The sequence below is a fragment of the Manis javanica genome, chromosome 6, assembly GCF_040802235.1.
Source record: "Manis javanica isolate MJ-LG chromosome 6, MJ_LKY, whole genome shotgun sequence".
Lineage (NCBI taxonomy): Eukaryota > Metazoa > Chordata > Mammalia > Pholidota > Manidae > Manis > Manis javanica.
Genome location: NC_133161.1, coordinates 99,304,742 through 99,326,228, shown reverse-complemented (window position 1 = coordinate 99,326,228; position 21,487 = coordinate 99,304,742). Strand labels below are relative to the sequence as shown.

The following is a 21,487-nucleotide window of genomic DNA, read 5'->3' as shown; positions in this document are numbered from 1 at the left end:
ATATGCGTGCTGTCTTGATACACAAATGATAGCACGCATCTTACAGAAACATCATCCCATATTCCACCTGTGAAGTCAGATAAACCATCCTGGCCTGAGCCCTCCGCACAGTCAGGCAACCTGTTTCACTCTTTGGAAAGGATGACAGGTGAAAAGACCAGGCCTGTAAGCCAGTCTGCACAAAAAGAGAGAAGTCATCTCCCGAAACCCTTAGTTTAGGGCCACCTGTCAGCAGGAACTGACCAGTTTTCCAAAGAAAAAAGCCTGGAATTAATCTGATAGTCACCTTGGTGATGAGAAAAACAAGTTTGAGAGAAACCACTTTTTTCTGTGTTGCTGCCTGGGCATTTCACATTGTGACAACCCTGCTCACACCCAGAGTCTGGATGTTGAGATAAGAACCTGAGTTCAGAATGCCCCCCCTGCAAGATCCTGCTTTGCCTTTCTGAGGGCACTTTTTAAAATGGCCACTTACAGTTAAACCAAGAAATAAAGTGACCTCCCCACCACCCTTTCATAGGTAATCGAGGCTGCTCCCCTCCCTCCATCTCCTGCTCAGTGTGACCTGGAAGGGGAGCTGCCTGTCCCCAATCATTGTGCACTGCTCTCGTTTCTGGGATCAGTAAATATCAGATATTATAACCTTCCTTCATGTGCGTGTATTCAAACTGCCTCCAATCAAAATGACCATAGCATTTTCACTTCCCCAGAGTGGGAGCCTGAATGCCACAGGGGATGCCTGTCCACCCCATGAGGGTGGCCTGAGCCCCTCATTCGACAAGTCACCTCTGTGTAGTCTTAATTTGATACACCAGCCATGGGCCCCCAATGCAGCCTTGCAGCCCTGGGCAACTCTCAATTCTGGGCCTCAGCTTCCTCATTTGTAAAATAAGAAAGAGACTGCCCGCACCACAAGGAAGTCAGGAAAGTAAGTTGAATTAAAAGATTGAGTCATTTAAAAAAATCTAAAAATACAGATGTTCTATAGACTCAGGTTAACATAATCATACTATTTCCTCTTTCCCCACCCAAGTCTAAGACTTCATTTAACCTCCTCTGTGTCAAGCACATATTACATAATTTCTCTTCAATTCTTCTGTGCCTTGGGCAGAGGAAAAAAGCAAAAACATAAACCGTCCATCTTCCTGTCCTCTGAAGAGAAGGAACAAGGACAGAGGGGCAGGTGGAGGAGCAGGAGCAGAAGAGGCCCAGCGCCCAGTGAGAACAGGGCCCCTGTTCAAAGGTCATTGAGGATTTTCCCTGTGTGAGAGCAGAGCAGCACAGCAAGGTTTCTCCCCTCGGTGAGGGGCCTTCAGGGCCACCAAGTCCACAGTGGGAGGACTGCAGCCACGGCTGCCCCGCAAGTCTTGGGGCCCTGGGAAAGGTGTCTCAGGGCTGGGGAGGGGTTCCTGTGGGACTTCTTGAGGTGACAGTGCCCACTGATGCGAGAAGTGGGTGGGAGTGGGTGTCTTTATAAGAATTCATGGTGGTGTGGCACCTGGACCAAGGAGAGGCTACTGGTTGTGGGACAGGGGCCTGTTTCAGCAGGAGCCTGGACAACCTTTGTCACCTCATCTTACTTAGCCAGCACCCCTGGTGGCACTGGACATCCTGGCTCAGACTAGGCAAGGCAGGAAAAGAGAACTGGCCGGTGGACCTCGCCCCAGAGAGCAGTTGGCCAGTCATCTTCTGGAGGGGCCATTCCATTGCTGACTTGCTCTACACCTTAGCCAGCACTCCCTGAGGGACACTGATTCAGAAGTTCCTAATACCAACGAACACGGGATTGCTCTTAGCAATCAACATGGAAGTGACATCACGTGGTATTTCTCTTTGTCTTACTTCACTTTCACTTAGTGAGAGTGGGTATCCTTGTCTTGTTCCTAATCTTAGAGAAAAATCTGTCCAGTTAAGGAGGATGTGAGCTGTGGGTCTGCTATATGTGGCTTTTATTACGTTTATGTATGTTCCCTCGATGCCCACTTAGTTCAAAGTTTTTTTTTTTTTACCATAAAAAGGTGTTGAATCCAATACTAGAAACACACTAGTGTGGAAGTGTTGAGAAGTTATTTGGGCCAACCAGATGCCAGCAATGACCCAAGACCTGATGACACCCCAGAAGCAGAAGCTGCCAGACTCATCTGAGACAGGAGGGGACCCCCTGAACTCTCCCTTAGCCCACGCTCCAGTATCCCAGCTGGGCCCCTCAATGACTGATCCCAGAAGGAAACTAAGGAGCACAGAGTCTGGGGGTGCCATCTGCAGGAGCAGGGCAAGGCCAGGGCCACAGGCCAAGGCTCCAGGGACAGACACACCAAACAGCCTGTCTTGGATCTAGGGGTGTATCATTGCCACTCATAGGTACCTGGACCCAGATCCATCAAGTAAGCAGTGTGGAGAACAGACAGGGAAACAGCACAGTGTGATTAGGCTGACATGGAAGGTTCCAGAAATGTGGCTGAATGTTACTTGAGAACTATGTGTGTCCCTATGCATATTCATGTGAAATTTATTTCTCAAACTCCTGACATCACTCATCAACGGGGTGTACAGAATTTCTTGCTCAGTGACATAAAATCTGAAAACCGCTGTAAATTAAAAGTCTGATAATTTTTCTAGAAATCCTTCAACTATTCCGACGAACATGCTTAAAGAAAACCCAAATCAGGCTAAGGTGACTGAAAACGCTCCAAAGAAGCTTCAAAAAAAAAAAATAGTTAAGGCAGAAGTCTTTGTCTCTGAAATGCAACCCAATTCCAGAAATTCTTGCAGTGTGCATGAAGTCATGCAGAAGGAAATTTGGGGCATGGTTTTATTTGCAGCAGCCAGGACCACTCATGCAGGAGACTTGCGGGCATCAGGCTGCAGCAAGGCACTTCTTGATGAAGTGGCCCACCAGCCGCTGAGGCCGCTGCTGATACTCCACGAGCAGCTCGTGGGGGCTGCTGATCTGGTCCCCTTCCAGGCGGTTGAGCAGAGTGACACACACGACGGCCGCTGCAAAGAGCCAACTCCACATCACACAAAGCGCTGGGGCCTGACTCAGGGGTCACCTGTGCTGTCCCCTCGGGAGGAAAGGCTGACCACTGCCACCAACAGTGGCGAGCGGCTAGATGGAGAGCCCGCAAGGCCGAGAAGAGCCCTCCCTCCTTGCGCCACCTTGCCGCCTCCCTCCGTACTCTCCCGCCTTTAAGATGTTTTGAGTGGAAATGAAACTGGGTGGTGGGAGAGGAGAGACTCTGTACTGCCTGGAAGGGGAGGAATTATGCAAGGCAGCGCTGGACCCCGAGGGCGAGACCAGGAACGTGGGGGCGGATTCGCCCCAACGCGGAAATCTAAAGAGCTGTAAAGGCCAGACTCGCCCTGGTGTTGGCAGCAAACCTGGGCCAAGCTGAGGTGGGTCTTTCGATCGAGTTTGTCACTGGGAATCCTGCCTCTGCCCCGACAACGGGGCACGTAGCCAGGGTGAGGCTGCCCCATGTCTGGGGGCACCTCCCGGGGCGGGCCGGGGAGGGGCGCGGGAGGCCGGCCGCGTACCTCGGAGGCCGCAGGCTCTGCACAGGGCGGCGAAGACAGTGGACTCCATCTCGATGTTGCGGACACCCGCCGCGAGCGCCGCCCGCAGGTACTCCTGCTTGTCTTCCTCCGTGTAGGAGCAGAGCGCGCCGTCCAGCCGGCCCTGCCCTGAGGACGCGCGCATACGACCCAGCGTCGGCAGGAAGCGCCCGCTGCGCGCCGCCGGTACCCCGCGGGCTGAGGATGTTACCCACCCCGCGGGCTCCGTCCCGGACCAACCGCCCGCTGGCTCAGGCCCAGGAACTCTAGGACAGGGGAGCCCACGGCCGCCCCCTCCAGACCAGGACCCGCTGGAGGCGCCCTCCCCTCCGTCCCCACCACACACACTAGACCTGGCCGCTCGGGAAGTGCCTGCCCTTACCCCCACCCCCAGACCAGCCCTCACATCTGGGAGATGTCTGCTCCTCCCACTGCAGACCAGCCCCTCCCCCGGGAGCGCCCGCCCCGCCCCCGGCGCCCCGCCCCTCACCTTCATAGAAGTCCAAGGTGCACATGGTGTTCCCCACGACTGTGGGGAATTCCGTCAGGTCTGCAGAGCACTGCATCAGCTCTTGCACTAGCTGGGCATCCAGGTGCGCGCTCCGAACCACGCGCTTTCCCAGGACCACCTGCTCGAACTCTGGCTTGAAGCAGGGATCCACTGCCTCCCGGGTGATGACCACAGAGCCGGGCTCCAGACCTGAAGAAAGCAGTGGCTGTCACAGCCACACAGGGCGAACCCAGAGGGCACAGCAAAACACGCACAGAAAGGAAATGATCGATCTATGCACCAAAATACTGATGCATCTGCTAATATTCTAAAAAGAAATAGGACCCATTTTCTGTACCAAGTGTTTTTCTGATGATAAAAATAATAAATGCATAAGCATTGCAGAAAATAAGGAAAACAAATGTACAAAGAAGAAAATGAATTGCCAGGAACCTCCCATCCTGTCTCAAATGTTTGCCGTCTTCTGGTCAGTGCTGTTTTTAGAGGTCTGGGACTCCACCACATGGGTGAACATATGTGTTTAAAACTGTCCCTGTTTTGTACGTTTATTAGTAAAGATTTCAAATAAATACTAAGTAGACAAGAATAGTACAATGAGCTGCTGTGCACATAAACCCAGCTCCAAAAACTGTCAGCTCCTGACCCATTTTATTTCTTCTGCTTAATGAATAATATATGAACCAACGGCTTTCATTAATTCCGGGGGCCCAGATGTTCAAGCCCTTTGGATCTTAGCTTCGCTCTCACAGTAGGTGTGCAAGACCCCTTCCAGAGCCAACTGCCATTCTTAACACCGGCCCCACCCTTTCCAGGCAGAACCTGCTGGCTATCTGGGGACTCTTCTGTTCTCCGTAGCCACCCTGTGCCTTCCTCCAGAGCAGTTGCCCATGCCCCCCACCCACCCACTCTTCCTATTTGGGGATTTGTGGGGATGCTGTGTCACACTTTGTCATCAGTGTGGTTGGAGTCTAGGATTGGGCTAATTGCTGTCTGCTTTAATGGGCTGTTTCAGGAGATGGAAATCTACACACTCCTTCCAGGATGCTCTCTGATCATCAACTGTAGAAGTCCCTCCAAAGCAAGAACTCAGGAATGACTTTGAGTCCCTGGCAGATGCTGGCATGCTGTGCACAGCTGATCGATGGAATGGGAGGCTAAGTTGGCAAGATTAAGACAGCTCAAGGCCGTTGTGTTTTCCTGAGAACAGTTTCTTTAAACACTGAATTATAATCCAGCAAACACAGATTTTATGTATCAATCTGTCTATACAATGAAAAGAAAAAGTGAGACGATGCACCCAGAAGATTTGGGGTCTACAACCACCATCTCATAGTCAGATAACCTAAATTGTGTAATTACCATAATTCCAGAAGAGGTTAGGCCCGTACAGAAACAAACGCACACAGGCTGGGTGGGTGACATCAAGGCTACCACAGGCCCCCTCCTGCAGCTCCAAGTTCCTGGGCAGGGGCAAAAATTGCTGGACCCATTACCAGCAGAAAGACAGGGCAGCAGTGAGTATGACAGCTTGTATAAAGCAGTGTGCTGAGGGACTCTGGTTTAACTTAGCACCGTTTTTAGCATTTTGCTTTCTCAGTGCATCCTACTCTTTCTTTGCTGGCTTTCAAAAAAAAAAAAAAAGGTCAACAACTGGGGGCTTTTTAGGCAATTTAGGGATGCCTATCTTAATTTTGATTTCCACCTCTCTCTTCCCCTTTGATTCCCCTATAGGTCTTTCCATAAGGTGCTCCAAATCCTTGCTGGAATGAGGAGCAAAGGAGGAAGGCAGAGAAGAGGGCATGAGAAAGATGAAGGAGAGCCAGCAAACAGTCAAAGGCTCAACCACCAAGGCCCAGCGTCCTCATTCGCATGGCCAGGGGCCTTTCCTCCAACCTGTTTCTGGAGTGTGAGTTGGAACAGGCTGGACCAAAAACACTGCAAGACAAGCTTCCTCCATGGGCCCATGGAGGGACAGACTCATAGGGCCCAAGCCTGCACCACCTGCGCCTGCTTTGGGGCCGGATCCTCATCCACAGGCAGAGGCCCTGCATTTACCTATCCCGCCAGAGGTGCCAATGCGGATCAGGGTGACACCGGAGCATCGTGCATGGTACAGCAGCTTGATGAGCTCATGCAGCATGATGGAGATGGAAGGGATACCTATACCGTGCTAGAACCAGGAAGAAAGGCCAATATTAAGCAAGGTGGTGCCTTTGCATGTTCTGTGCTACAGTGTAAACTTTTGGTAACAGAAGATAGACTGCAAAATACATATTTAAAAACTTAACACTTTGGGAAATGTAAGTCTACATGAAGCTGTCACACAAGTGACCCCATTTGAGCCCCACACCCCATGATTAGGTGACACTGGAAGAACTGGAGACTCAGTGGAGAAGCAAGAGCCTGCTATTGCCAAGGAGCACAGGGTCCTCTGGTCCCAGATGCCCTGCACACATGCCCACCCCCCATTCACCTGTTGCAGTCTTTTTTTCCTCTCTCTTTTCTCCCTGCCTTCTCTGCTTCAGCCTAGCGAAGTAACTGGCTGGCCCCACAGCCAGCCAGATGCCTGTGGCCTCTCTGGTTCTGCCTGTGGTGCTTCCTCCTGTTGGAGTCTCTCTGCCCCACCTCCCACCCTCTAGCAGAGGTGGTTCTTTGCCACTGTGTTTGCCATGGTGTCTGGCACAGTTCATGGTTCCATGAATTACCTGGAGCTGAATGATGTCTCGGCCCCCCCAGGAGTGTTCTGCATGGTTGATACTGCTAGGTGGCTCAGCTGACCAGCAATAGGGGACCCCATCTCAACAGGAGAGAGGTTGTGACTCTAGTCAGCACTTCATTCATATTGCTGCTTACAGGGAAACCAAAACTAGAGAAGAAGGTATCTTTGGTAGAATAGAGAGATTTCTGTGTGTTTACTGTCATTGCTAATTCAAGTATATATATAAAGTATCTGCTGTGGGGTAACAGCAGGGGGTGGGGGAGCTGTGGGGGTACTGGAGGCCTGGAACCTGGCCGCAGCTCTCCTCCCGACCCTGTTCATGTAGGACACCTCCTCCTGCATCTCCAACCTGAGAGCCTCACCATGTACACAGCTGTGTGTATTGCTCTGCTGAGCCTGGGCCTGGAGGCTTCATTGTCTCTGCACCCCTGCAGGGGCTCACCTTGCTCCCAGCCTGACAGAGTCAGCAGGCGTTAAGGGGACTCAGCCTGTGCATGCAGAGCAGGTGGGAGCTGGCAGAGCCTGAGGACTGAGCCCACCATGAGGGCAGGTACTCACACTGACAGACAGCACCGGTCCCACTTTGAACATGGCGTAACGGTCCGTCCCCTCACAAATGTTGGGATAGTCTGTGCCCGGCCGGTCCAGGCCCAGCTCCTTGGCCATGTATCTGATGAAGTCCTTCATCCGGGTAGGGCTCCCCCCAACACACACAAACTGCAGACAGAACAGCACCACTGTCAGCACAGGCCCAGCACACTACCTGTGGGGCAGGGGTCCTCAGAGCATGGCTCCAACCAACATCAGCATCACCGAGAACTTGCTAGAAATGGAAGTTCCCCAGCCCCAGTCACACGTGCTTTAGCAAGCCCTGCTGGAGAGCTTAAGAATCTCTGGGAATCACCGCACAGTGCAGGAGGCCCCAGGGTGCAATGCAATCTGCTCCACAAGATGCAGGAAAAGCAGACCCTTCCTCTCTGGGAAGGTAATTCCAAGTGCCATGGTCTCTGTCCATCGTGTGGACAGCAGCTCAGTGTACTGGAGGAGCCAGGCTCCTCTCTGTGCCCCCAGGATTCAGGCCATATCTGTAAAATGGATTTCCAAATGCTGCTTCTCACAAGGCCCACGGCAGAAATACCTGGGACCCAGCGGAGCCCTGGGAATTGGTAGCTATCATGGGAGGGTGACACTCGGAGAAGTTAAACTTTAATCTGCAAAATGCTATATACAAAAACTTACTTTTCATTTTGTTTTACACAAGAAAATTTAATAAGCCAGTTTTAAGAAACTTGAGGGTGAAATTATTAGTCCATAAACATTAAGAAATTTATTTCATTTCCATTTATCCATTAAGGTTAACATATTTTTTCTAACCTAAAAATTTAGAACACATTGAAAGGTTCACCCCAATCCCGGTTTGAAAACCAACATACCGAAAGAACACAGCAGCCGATGGCACAGACCTCTGTTGTTATGTGATGATGCCACATGGCAGCAAGGGGTTCAAGTGCCACTGGTTCTGATTTTGAATTCTAAGCATTAGTCCAGCTTTATACACAAGCATTAGACATTTTTGAAGTCCTGTTCTAGGATAAATCAGAACTGAGGAACTTAAGACTTTGTAGGAAGCTGCATTCAGCAGAAGAAGCATTAAAGGCAATTAATGAAACAGTGTCAATACTAATCCTATATGAGAAACAACAGATACAATGTAATTACTCTATATATTAGCCTTTGCTCCTCTGGAAAATGTCTCTATCTCCTTTCACCTTTTCTCTTAAGGAAGCAATATATAGATATATTGCTTCCATTATATACTAAATTCATAAGAAATTAACTAGGAAATAATCTGGCAATAGTTACCATAGTTTTCTTTTACTAGTTCGTTATATGCTTGAAAAGTAACAATTTGCAAAATGCTGGTAAACATATAACTTCACAAACCTGTACTCTTGTCACCAAGACTACCCACACCACCCATGAGGAGGCTGGTCTTAAAACATGTTCCCAGTCCCAAAAGCCCTGCTTTTTACCTTCACATCTCCAAACAGAGCTGGGAAATCGTGTGTGCTAGTGCTGAGGCTGAAGTGGTAGAGCACGTCTTCATTCATTGTTGCTACATTCGGATTGCAAAGTTGTACGAAGTGGTCACTGTTACAGAATAGGAACATAAAAGTGTAGAACGCCAGCATCCAATGGCTAATGTGATTACAGAAGCGCCCTAAGTCAGCACGATGTAGGTGGCACATGGTGAGCTTAGCACTGATAGGCTCTCCCTCCCTGGTACCATTCCTCCCCTCCTCCCAGCTGCCACCCAGGGCCCATTTAGAGGGTGATTAGAAAAAACTCAGCACAAAAAAAGTACAAATATTAAAATGCAAAATCACCCCATACAAAGAGCGTGGCCAGTTGTTACCCAACTTAGGTTCATTCAACATTATAGACTTGACTTTATTTTAAAAACAGTACATTTGCCACAGGAAATAAAGACAAAAATAGAAGGGAAAAAAAATGCCTCTCCTTCTTCCACCAAGAGATAACCTTTATAATCTGTATACCTTGTATTTTTTTTTCTTGTCTTATTGCACCAGCAGCATTTTACCTGTACAATATCCAGTGGCAGTGATAAGACATCTTTTCTTTTTTTTTCAATATGGCTATTAAAATGTTTGTGTGGCTCTTATTATTATTTCTATTGGACAGGACACCACTGGCCTAGATAGGAACCAGAAATAGTAAGTATTTTTAACTTTGCAAGCCATATGGTCTCTGTCACAACACTCAACTCTGCACAGAGAACACCCAAAAGAGTGTGGTTGTGTTCTAGTAAGACATTATTTACAAAAACATGTGCCTGCCAACCTTAAACATACTGCCTTCAACATTTGTGCCTTCCTGACTCTCATAGACAGATATCCTCCCTCAAACCCAGGCCTGCTGCATGCCAGGAGTGCAGAGACAGACAAGGATCCCTGGTTCAGAGCAATCAGGACCTTCTTTATCTTCCTGCTGAGTCTTTCTGCCCAGAACCCACTGGTCATGTTTCAATCTAGTTCTGCATAAAGAAGAGGAAAATATGAGACAAGGTCTCAGCGGCATGTGATTTGGAAATACCTACATGACTTTCCATAAGGCCAGCTTGCATGCCCTCACATCTGTTCAAACCAAGCCTCTCAAGTAAATTTGTCACAGAGCTACCATTACATTTCAAAATCTAACTGAAAATACACACTTTCCTACCACACAGACACTCTGGATAGCTCTAATACGAATTTCTATTTCTATTTACTTATTTTTGCTTTGGTCATACCACAGATTACTTCCCAGGAAAACAGGTTATCTGTAAACTATAAGTAACTAAATCATAAGTTAGTGCCTGCACTAAGCGCCTACTAAGGCCAGTCATTCTATTGATCTAGGAGGTCACTCTCAGTTCCTGCCTCTGAGATGCCCAAAATCCAGCAAAAAAAAAACAAATGTGAGCAAAAACATGCAATATATTGTATTAACTACAGGAAGACAAAGGAAAACACAGCATCCAGGGGAAGAAGGTATCTGACTTAGTTTCAAGCAGAGGTCAGTATAGCCTGCAGGAAAAATCCAGCTTGCCACCTGGGGTTGTTAGCACAGAGCCACCCTTACCCATTTACACACATTACCCATGACTGCTTTCATCCTATGCCTACAAGGTCAGAGTTGAGCAGCTGTGACAGCGCTCTCTAGCCCCAAGTAGAAGATGCCCACTCTGACCTCTCAAGGAAAAAAACTTCTCCTCTGGTTTAGAGGGATGCAAGCTTCCTCGTGGTGGACACAAAGTTGGAAACGCTCTCCAGGTACAGGCAGGGGCATCTGGCCACATGGGGTGTTTGGTGTATTCTCTCTCAACAGACCTGAACATAAATGCAGGTGTAGGGTGATCAAAACCTAACATAGAGGCATGCATGCTTGTACCTGGAATGGAGTCGGTGAGAGGTATCACACCAGGGACATGTAAGCAGGTGTGCCTTCTAGAACTACCCCTCCGGGGACACCTATGAAAAGCTGAGCAGAGGGGTCACTGGAGCCTTGGAAACCATGGTAACATTTGGCCCAAACAGAGACAGCAAAAGGAGGGTTTGAACCCAGCACTGGGAGTCCATGGGAAAGAATCCTTCAGCAGCTAAATTAGTGAACTTACAGGTCAGGTTGAATCTCTGAGGGATAAAAAGCATCTAACATGAGTCCAAGATCTCTGGCTTTCATGATGGTGGGGTCACCAAAGTGAGGGATTCCAAATGGTAAAAACAGAAGTTCAAGGAAGAGGGGGACTTATGTCTGAACACACTGTTGGAGGTGTGGAGACGTCTGAAAGGCACCCAGGCTTCCCTCTGCTTCTGGCTGATGGAAGGAAGTTAAATGTGGAGCTTGGTCTTATTGCAACTGGGTGATAGTGAAAACAGAGGGGAAAGTTCAAGGGCTTCATGTGAAAAGATGGCCAAGAACCAAGAGGGTTAGGGGACACTGTCACCAGCCACACCGAGGACCCAGAGCCTGTGTCTGTCCAGTGATTAGCTTCGTCACCTGCAATGAACATTTCAGACAAGGGAAGTGACATGCAGCCAGCAGACTTCAACTGTACATTCCACAGGCTTCCAAATTCCTGATGGGAACTGTGGGTTGCCAGGGCCGCTGGCTGTGTGTCAGGATTTCCAGCCTACATCTCCTCGCTCAGCACATTCCGCACCTCGTTTTCACTGATCCAACCGACTCTCATTTGCTGGGTCTTTCTGGAGATTCAGCAGTCCTCTCTACCTAGTATTCACTTGTCCTGAAACCCTGTCTTCCCCCTGGTGACTCTGCCCCTAATAGAGGCATCCGAGGCCTTGGCTCTCTGCAGGCATGGGGTTGCTCTCCCTGCTGAAATCCCGTCCATTCTCCAGCTCTTCCTCCAGATGATGCTCGTTATACTTTATCTGTATCTTCCTGTAATAATTCTTATTTATATAATTAATGGAGTAACTTTATCTCCAGTAACAAAAAGTACTGGAGGCCACGAGTGCGTCTTACGTTCCTCTGAATCCCTGCAGCATGAGCCTGCAGCAGATGTGCGAGACAAGGCTGAGATGGCCCTTCCCTGTTTCATCGGTCTCACTTCTCCTTGGGTCTCCCCAGTTCTCTTTCATCTATTACCTCATCAGTTCCCTCGTTTATCTTTCATGGAGCATCAGTGGCAGATACCCAGGCTCCAGCCTTTTCTCTCTCTTCTATATTTGATGGCTTTTTCCTTTCCTGTTTCTCAAATTTCCTTTCCTGTCTGATTTCCTAAAATAGTGTCCAAGTGAACTCATACCCTTACAGTTTTAAAAGGCTGACACAGAAAAGATAAGAACAAAATATTAAAAAGAAACAGAAAGACTTTTTTTAAAGGGAGGATGCTGGTTGACAGTCATGGCTCATGTTGGATTTCAGACATCTCTGGGCTGATCAATAAACTGCCACCAGGATCCTCTGTGTGCTGCTTTGACAGTTCGCTCACATTACAGCATCCTGGGCAGAGATACTGCAAGATCTGGAGCAAGCAGCACAAGAAATCTGCCAGAGCCACAGAGCCACGCCTGTGCACCCCAAACCCTTCACCAGTCCTAACCAGGTTACCTGGCTTTCTAGATTCAGGGTTTGTTTTACCTGGCTGGGGCAGGAAGGACACTTCTCGAAAGACCAAATACAGGTGTATGTGTAGCTGGAATGATCCCCAGACTTTCCCAGAAAGCCTTTCTGATCTCTAGGCCAAACTGAACTTCTGACATCATGACACACAGCATCTTAAGCAGCTCTGGTGACAGTTACTTCTACTCTACTTGTGGCCCCTATTCTCCTTAAGGAAGTTGCTAATACATAGAGCACCAAATAGATGGGCTAATGGGCAAGCATCGGAACTGATGAAACAGGATGTGATAAACACAACTTTGTCACGTATTTCAAAATAAGAAAAACCTTTTTTCTCTTTGATTCCAGGAAAAGGAGGAGAAAGAAGGTATAACTGCCAAAGGTCAGCAATGATTTTTACATGTATAGAATTTGACACAAACTATTACCAGAATGTGCTCAAACTCATTTTTGAAGTATTTTAAAATAATATAATAATAAATAAATAATAACACATATTACTACATAGTAATATCATAAAATAACAAGCCAAAGACATATCACTTAGAAAACTATTTCTCTGGATGACACACAATTTCAAGTTACTTTATCTTGTTTTATTCTGTCACTTTACTCATTTACTGAATATTCATGGAGCACCTGCTTTGTAAAAGGAATGTCTGAGATAGAAAAGGAACAAAAACTAGCTTCTGATTCCAGGAGTTACCTGGCAGGGAAGGGAGAATGCTAGCTGCCCTTATACAAGCTGGCCCAGATTTATTAGGCCAGGTACTCACAGGGACAAGAAGAAATAAGCAAGGGGTGCTGGCTGGGTAGGAAGATTGAGCATGGGACCTCGGCTGACCCTACCACCAGCCCCACAGCCTGCACTGGGCAGAGGAAATACCAGGCACTGGACCTTGTGGTAGAAATGATGTTGTCAATATAGCTGGTACATAATTCATCTAATGCTCACAACTAGGGCAGACACCAGATCCCATCAGTATCCACATTTTAAAGCTTTAGGAGACTGCACTCACGAGCCGGCCTTCAGCACTCAAAGCAGTGCACACAGCCTCTGGGAGCAGACTGTGATAAGTCAGTGGGTGAAATAAAACCACGGAGGGAATGCTAAATAATTACAGAGTCGAGGGAAGGGGTGCCTCCCAGTGGGTCCCATCAGCTGTGGCTCCACCATCCCCTCCCCAGAAATCATTGCTGATCTTGGCAGTTACACCTTCTTTCTCCTCCTCTTCCTGGAATCAAAGAGAAAAAAGGTTTTTCTTATTTTGAAATATGTGACAAAGTTGGGTTAATCACGTCCTGTTTCATTGGTGAGATTAGAGCCACAGAGGCAGGAATGGCCATGCAGTGGGGCAGAATTCCCCAGGCAACGCAACAGAGGGGGCACACATGGGGGACAAAGAAACTAGAAAGGTTAGTGGACTTACAAATCCATGCAGGTATGGGGATGAAGACAATAAATTTACTTTTCTAGAAAAGCACAGATAGATATCAAAGAGGGGCCAGGACAGTCACAAAGACTAGAAATACACAAAACTGCAGAGAAGGGACAGCAGTGAAGGTTCGAACCATGGAAGCGCTGGGAGGGAAGCAGTAGACAGAGCTCATGTGAGGGGAGTCCTGCTGGACACAGAGCCCGCCCAGCCATCTCAGAGGCCCCTATGCCCAGCGCTGAGATCCACGGCCTCGGCCACCCCAGCCACAAGCCTACCGAGTTGTCCCTCCAGGACCTGTTCTCTGTCACAAGTCAAATGCATTCATACGTATCAACTCTCAGAAAAATGTGGGGCACAAAGTAATGGCAACAAAGGCAACAAATCCCCAAACCCAGCATGTGGCTACTCAGAGCCTTACTTGTGATAGCCAGGTTCCTTTGTTTTGGGTCCTGAGGCCATTCTCTCACCTGGCGCAGGACCCTAGGAGAAAACAGCACAGGATGGCATTCAAAAATAAGCCCAGGCACATTAAAAATCTTCATTTTATCTGATTACAACTGATTTCAGTGGGCAGCACCAAGTGGGGGTCATTCGGAGCTGGGCCTCAGGAGCCCGGAGGTGCAGAGAAGGTGCAGGGCGGACAGGGGTTCATGACCGGCCACAGCTCACGCCAGCTGGCACTGACTGGTCATCTTGAGTGTTTTACTTTCATGACCTTGAGGCATTTGCGGACTGAGATTTCAGTTTGCTGACTAGGCCCCCATCTGTGCATCAGGGCCCCCTACCCCTCCCAGTCTACTGGCCTCCTTGTTTAAGTAATTCAGCAACAGTGAATCCCCCAGTAGGAACCAAGGTCACTCTGACAGTCAGAGGCTGTGCTAGGCTGTGCTGGCCTGTGGAAGTTCAGAGCGATCAAGTGCAGCGCTGAACACAGGTACATCACATGTGCATGCAGGTGTGACTGAGAGCGCTGCCCAGGGAGCTACAGCCAGAGGCTCCTGAATCTTACCCTCCCACAACCCTCCTCCCTGCTGTTTCCCAGCCACACACCTCACCCCCAGACCACCCTCCACTGTCCCAATCTTCTCAAATCCTATCCTCCTTCAGGGGAGAGGGAGGAACAGGGCAAAGGCCCCAGCGGTTGGGACCCACCAAGAAGAGGGACCGGAGGCAGGTCTGAGTCAGCCATCTGGCCCGCCCCCCCTCCAAGGCTGTAGGAGAAATCACTCAGACATCAGCAACCACACGCTGACTCAAAACCTCATCTCCAAAACCTCATCTCTGCGTGGAGCGCAGGGCTGAGCTGGAGCCCCTGCAGGTGAGCGTCAACACCCCCGGTCCTGGCCCTGGCCCTGGCCCTGGCCCTGGCCCCTGTTTTAGAGACAGAAGGGTGAATCGGATCAGGGACTCGGTAGGGGAAAGGGAGCTTCCTCCGGGGACTGATGTCTCACCAGCACCTATTAAACAAGTAGAGCTCAAGCTGGAACCCCAAAGAAACCCCATCTCTTTTGCAAAAAGAGATGGATAACTGTTATTACCACAGTTAATACTGACCATTTTTAGCAAATTCTGAAAAACAGAGAGAATTATAATGGTTGGGTCTGGTCTCTTTTCACCAGCTTGGTATTTATAGACCTGTCTCTGCAAAGACCAGCCTCACTCAGTCCAGTGAAGGGAGCTGAGGAAGGGCCTGGGTCTTAAAAGAGGTGCCCCCAGAGCCACCAGCCCAGCCCATGTGGAAGGAGGGCAGGAGAACCCGGTGGGTCATCAGGGCAGTGGTTCCATGGTCATCCCCTCTCCCCACCTTCCTCAGCTGGAGAGCTCCTAAAACTCTGCATTTTCCATGCGGTGAGCCACAAAGGTCTCTTGTTCTGTGAATAAGCTGACCTTTGGAGCACCTGAGGGTGGGGGCTGGTTGCCAAGGGAACCAACCACATGATTAGAGGGTTGAACTTTCAGTCCTACCCCCTGACCTAAGAGGGGGAGGAGTTGGAGGCTGAATAAATCTCCAATGGCCAATGAGTTAATCGATCATGCCTGTGTAATGAAGCTCCATAAAAAACCAAAGGGTCAAGGGTCACAGCACTTCTGCAGTGGTGACTTGGTGGAGATCTGGGGACAGTGGCACCTGGAGAGGGCAGGGCAGCTCCACCTCTCCCACACCTGGCCGTGCTTGAGTTATGTCCTTTATAATAAACTGGTCATCTAGTAAGTAAAATGCTTCTCTGGGTCATGTGAGCCGCTCTAGCTAATGGAGCCCAAGGAGGGGTCATAGGAGCCTCCAATCTGCCGCAGGTTGGTCAGAAGCCCAGGTGACAACCTTGACTTGCATTTGGCACTTGAAGGGGTGGAGGGGTGTGGTGCAGTCTTTTGGGACTGAGCCCTCAGGCTGATGCTGTCTCTGGGTAAGTAGGGTCAGGGTTGGGCTGAATTGTAGGACACCCAGCTGGTGTGAGAGCCTTGGTACTGGGAAAAAAAAACACATCAGAATTGCAATTGGTGATGAGAATCTCAGGTCCAAATAACAGGTCTTTACAGCCTCCATCAGACACATATATAAACTGCTTGGTGTCAGCACAAGTCTGGTTTCCAGAAACTGCAACCATCAGGAGGCTCGCTGCCCTCAGTGGCCCCGGCTCACCCGGCTCTCAGTCCTGTGCCCCTGCAGCGTCATGGGGAGTGGGCTGTACATTCCATGCAGACTCGTCTTGCTGGGCAGCCAGCCCTCAGCTGTCCCTGTCCCTGTCCTTGTCAGGCTCCCTAATCCCCTTCTCCATGGGGATTTAGAGAAGTGGCATGGCCTGAAGCCTGAGTCCCCTGGGAGAGCTGAACACTGCTCACAGCACTCTCCCTGAAGATCTGTATCCTCTGGGCTGTTTTGGGGCTGGAGACCTGGTAGGCAGGAGCTGTACCCCAGGGAGCTCAAAAGAGGAAGTGTTAGAGGGCCTTTCTCTAGGGGCTGAGTCACAGAAGCGAGGTGCTCCCCACCTCACAGAAAGCCTGTTTGCCTGGCCTTCCAGAGAAAGTGCCGCTCTCCGGGTCTGCTTGCCTCAGAACCAGAGAAACCACTTCCCTGCCCAGCCCTGGACCTGGGCTCCTCCTGAGCAGCCCAGGGCCTGCCTCCCCTGCACCCAATGCTCACCGGTGCTCCACTCCCAGGACTTTCTCCTGCACTCCCCCCATCCCCCTGCACTCTGTGGAGCTTTATTCAGCCACCTGCAAGCAGAGGAAATCAGAGACTTGTGCCATGTTCTAGTGGGAAAGTTCCCAGAGAAATAACTTGAGTCGGGTGGCAGGAGTGCAGGTTTCCCCGGGCAGCCCTGGCATAATGGTAAGAGCAGAGTCTCACTCTCCAAAGGACAGGGGCAGGGAGCATCCCGCCCACCCACTGAAGGTCAAGGATGGGAGGTGGATCAGTCTCACCCTCCTACACTGCTCAGCCCCTAGACCACCTGGGGCAATACCAAAAATTGGTTGCCCTTCCTGGGCAGGTGGGTTACTCACCTAGACTCCCTCTTCTTCCAGAGGCTGCAGCTGAGCAGGCAGAGGGAGGGACCAGGTGTTCACTCTTATAAAAGACCCTGGTGATGATTAAGAATGAGATAACAATTTAGAGACAGTGCTACATTTTTATTTCAAAATCAGCTTTTGAGTTAGAAAAAAATGAACAGAGTTGCATTATTTTTTCCAACCTTCAAAGGAATCAAGAAGTAGGTCTAGTGAATGAGTATTACAGGTCCTTTAATATTGAGGCCAAAGGTTGGCCACTAGGGTTTGGGGTAGAAAAGTAGACAGGAGTCCTTGCACCCAGGGGTCCATAGTCTCCACTGTCCCTTTGTCCTGAGAGGTAGAACTTTTCACTCTATGGGACAGGTGAGAGCTTTTCCGGAGACTAGCCAGCTTCTTAGCAGGTTAGGTGGGCCCCTGGTGCCTGAGTAAGAGGTCTAGGCAATATTTCTTCCAACATTGTACCATGAGCCTCAACCTCTCCCGAGGGAGGCAGGATTCCTGCTTCAGGGTGTCCCCTCCTTCTGGCCAGCCCAGGCTCTTCTCTACACACCTAGAGGGTTTCACCAGATTGCTGGCCGGAAGGTTCTGCGTCCCAGAAAAATCTGAGTCTGGTTCTGGGCTCTCAGGCTCCCCAGGGAGGAACCTTCCCTGTGAACCCCGGTGAACACTCCCCTCTATCTGTTGTCAGAAACGACTTATCAAAACCAAACCTCCCCACCCCAGCTGTTCTTGGTGGGTTTTTGTTCGTTTGTTTCTTGTATGTTTTAGCCTATTTAAAAATCACAGAGGTGGGTTACTTTGTGTAAATAGCTTAGTGTATAAACGTTTATAACACTTGTTTGAATAAACAGTTCAAAAGCAAATGCATCTGAGTGTCTGTGTGTCTGTCTGGGAGGAGGGGTTAATGTCCAGTGTTTATCTCAAGGGAGTAAGAAAAGCTGGAAGTTTCACTTTCTGTTTTATATTTGATTTTTTTTTTTAAGCAATGTGTTTGTAGTAATTTTATGATGAGTAAAAGCAACAGAAAGTCCTCTTGGACCAAAGCCAGTTTAAAGAAACTAATTTATCTTTTTCAGCTAAAATGTTATCTCAGTGCCCACCAGTGCTGAAAGTTCTGGAAGGAAGAATATAATTTGTGCCCAATAAATCTGTGCTGAATTAAGAAGGCTGCCTCTATAGGGCTGGTGCAGAGGGAGAGCTAGACGGCCAGTTTGGCCTGGGAAGGGAAAGCAAATCCTGGAAGACTGGCTGAGAAGGGCCTGGGGCCAGTGCCAATGGACAGGCCAAGGAGGAAGGTGGGACAAAGCGGCAGACCTGGGGGTAAGGGAGCCAGACATGGAGAACCAGACTGAGACACTTCTATTCAGGGCAATCATAAATCACAAAGCCATAGTCACAGCCAGTGAACAGAGCCAAAGACCTCTAACCCAGAAGACACCAGGGAAATGGGGAAATAAGCCAAAGAGAGGCCAGGTGGGCTGGGACAAGGTACAGGAAAAAGGAGGGAAGGTCAGAAACAGTGAGGGGTGTAGAGGAAAAGGTCACAGATGCCCAAAGACTACCTCAGTGGTCTTCCTGTAAATCGCCCTGGTCTACTTTGGACTTCAGAAAGGATTTCTCTGTAACCCTTACGAGGGGTTGGGGGGTGCTGGTAAGGGGCTGGTCTTAGGAGAGGCAAGTTCCAGGGGGGCCGGGAAGGCTGCAGTCTGTCACCTCAAGTCCCCTGCCCAAGGACTGACCTGGAAGGGAGCCAACATCGGTGGACAGTCACTGAGGCTGAGCCAGGTTCCCCTCCCTGGGCCTTTCCAAGTTCAAGGACAGCTTAGATACAAGAATCCCACAAAGACCCACTGTCATAAAATTTGTGACTGTGAAGTTTCTCTAAAACCCTGCCAAACTGCTCAATGCCAGTGTTTTATGCTGTAACATTTTGTTAAATGTTGGTTTGGTGTATACATGCGTCCATTTGAACTCTTAAGGTTTGGCAATTTTTTTTTAAATAAGAAGAAAATAACATGCCCAAAATGGAGCCACTTTCCTCAAGACAGCAAACCAAACTTTATATCTGTTAAAAGTTTTATTTCTTTATATCTGTGGGAGACCAGCCTTGAAATTTTTCTGAGCAGATAGAACCAGGTTGGTCATACAAACACAGCTTAATGGGGCTTATTTTACAAGGCTAAAACTTGACCTGGGTTACTTCTACTGTGTGCCTCTAGAAGAGATAAGCAAAACTTGAGCTGTTCTCCGTGGTTGATAGTAGGCAAGGGCGTAGGGCCAATTCCCTATCATTTAGGAGAAGTCTGACATGTGGCCAATCGCTGAGGGGCGGGCAGCACCACCTCCCATCATATTAGCTGCATTGTAACAGGGTACCCCAGCCTCAGTGCAGGTGCGGATTTGAGTAATCGGGGTTTGCAAACTGTCTTTTGGTGGGTGCACAATAAACTTTCAGTAATGCAGCGATTCATGGGTTTTACTTCTGTTGTTTCTGAACTTCGGATATTTCTAACCTAATTGCAGTTTCAGTGTCTCAGGAATGTGACCTTTAACCAGTCACCTCAGATTACCTCAGCACAGGAGTGGTAATCTGCAGGATCCACCCAGCCCTTCCCCCAGGGAAAGAGGTCTGGCCTAAAACAATTCTTTCTTTCTTTTTTTAACTAATAATTTCCTTGTTCCACTGGGTTCTGCCTAGATCATCTTCGGCCTAGTCCATTCCCTCAGAGTCCCTTTCATGGATGGCTAGATGGGATGCTGCCCATTCATGAATCACTGAATAAAGCCAATTTGATATCAGATCTTCTCAGGTATCATCTTCTAACTGTAATAGTCACTTTCCATGACAACGAAAAGGGGGAGTTCTAAAAGTTCCTGCACTCCCTTCCCGCCTGATCTGGGCAGCGGGGAAGCGCTGGTCAGTGCCCTCCCTGGTCCACCAGGTGGATCTTCCAGAGACCCATACCTGGGGCTGAGCCCAGCGCGGCCACGGGAGAGGGCCGGCTGTGGGTGGGCGGGGGAGTCCACCTGCTCCCACGCACCCTGCCCAGGGCCCTCTCCGGGTGCACCTCCCTTAGTACTGGAGCCCAGTTCCCGCGCACCCTTCCCGAGCACCTTGCTCACCGTCCTCGTGCACCTGCCCCGCGAACCGTCCGCATCCTCTCGGCGCTTGTACATCCTCCCCATACATCCCGCTCCCCGAGAACCGAACTCCCAGGGCACTCTCCCCCATCCGCCGGAGCACCCTGCTCAACCTGCTCCTCCGCCACCCTCCCCGCGCACCCTACTGGGCCCGCTCCGGGGCACCCCGCTCCCCGCGATCCCTCCCCGCACTCTCCTGCTGCAGCACTCTCCTTGTGCACCCCGCTCCCAACGCACCTTGCAGACCGCACACCCTACCCTCGCACCCTCCTCCCGGCGCAGACACCTCCGGCACCCTGATCCCCGCGATCCCTCCCTGCGCACCTCCCCGCACGCCTCTTCGCCGGCTCCCTCCCGGGCGACGAGAGTTTGAGTCACCGCCCAGCAGGTGACAGCGCCCGAAAGCAGAACGCGGCGCACGACTCACAGGCACAGGGACCTGCTACTCGCTCTGCGCGATGCCAGGCAACAAAGACCTCGTCCAGGGCCCGAGGAAGACACAGCTCTCGGAGGGCTGCAGCGGGCAGTCCGAGGAGGTACACACCAGCTAGGTAAACTTCGGATCTAAGTCTGGCCCAGCTCGGGGACACCGCCCCGCCCCGCCCACCGGTCCTCGGCCCCCCCACCCCCGCCCCGCCCTCACCTTTTCCGGAGGCTGCCCCCTCCACCAGTCGGCTTCCTCCTCTGGAGCGGGGAGGGCCCTGAATCACCGGTGACATCCCTGTTACTCATTAAGCCCTGGTAGTTCAGGGGAAACCTCGTGCTAACCTTCAAAAATGACAACAAGCCTTATGGAGTAGATGGGTTTATTCCTAATAGAGGAAACGCAATTCGGGACGTCCGCTGGCAAGTCCCCGGGACAGAGGGGAGCTTGCTTATAGGCGGGAAAGGGAGTTGGGAAGGGCTGCTTTGGACCGAGCACATTGGAGGATAGCGTTCCACGGACGCTGGCCCCTCATTGTCCTC

At 50.0% G+C, this 21,487-nt stretch overlaps 1 protein-coding gene across 6 annotated transcripts; it reads right to left on the bottom strand.

The window, feature by feature from the left end:
• Positions 1–2,491: 2,491 nt before the first annotated feature.
• UPP1 (uridine phosphorylase 1) lies at positions 2,492–21,085 on the bottom strand. 6 transcript variants are annotated; one of them, XM_037003150.2, is made up of 9 exons: positions 20,949–21,085; positions 17,375–17,451; positions 14,289–14,350; positions 8,819–8,936; positions 7,344–7,502; positions 6,122–6,236; positions 4,046–4,255; positions 3,538–3,684; positions 2,492–2,997 (listed from the first exon to the last, which is right to left on the bottom strand). In XM_037003150.2, exons 3-9 carry the CDS (start codon positions 14,327–14,329, stop codon positions 2,858–2,860), a joined length of 930 nt encoding a protein of 309 aa, XP_036859045.1. In that variant the 5' UTR covers positions 14,330–14,350; positions 17,375–17,451; positions 20,949–21,085; the 3' UTR covers positions 2,492–2,857. The 6 variants fall into 6 exon arrangements, with proteins under 6 accessions (XP_036859045.1, XP_017529868.2, XP_036859047.1 ...); XM_017674379.3 differs by having other exon boundaries at positions 20,846–20,976; XM_037003152.2 differs by lacking the exon at positions 20,949–21,085 and adding an exon at positions 20,759–20,797.
• Between the last annotated feature and the right edge of the window lie 402 nt (positions 21,086–21,487).

What these genes read in the sequence shown, in the direction of transcription:
- UPP1 (XM_037003150.2), bottom strand. Translation starts at nt 14,329, where the DNA reads ATGGCCTCAGGACCCAAAACAAAGGAACCTGGCTATCACAA. An exon ending in CTCTGTTTGGAGATGTGAAG is followed by an intron (nt 7,503 to 8,818) that starts GTAAAAAGCAGG and finishes TTCTGTCTGCAG; the next exon opens with TTTGTGTGTGTTGGGGGGAG. An exon ending in CACCTTGGACTTCTATGAAG is followed by an intron (nt 3,685 to 4,045) that starts GTGAGGGGCGGG and finishes GCGCGTCCTCAG; the next exon opens with GGCAGGGCCGGCTGGACGGC.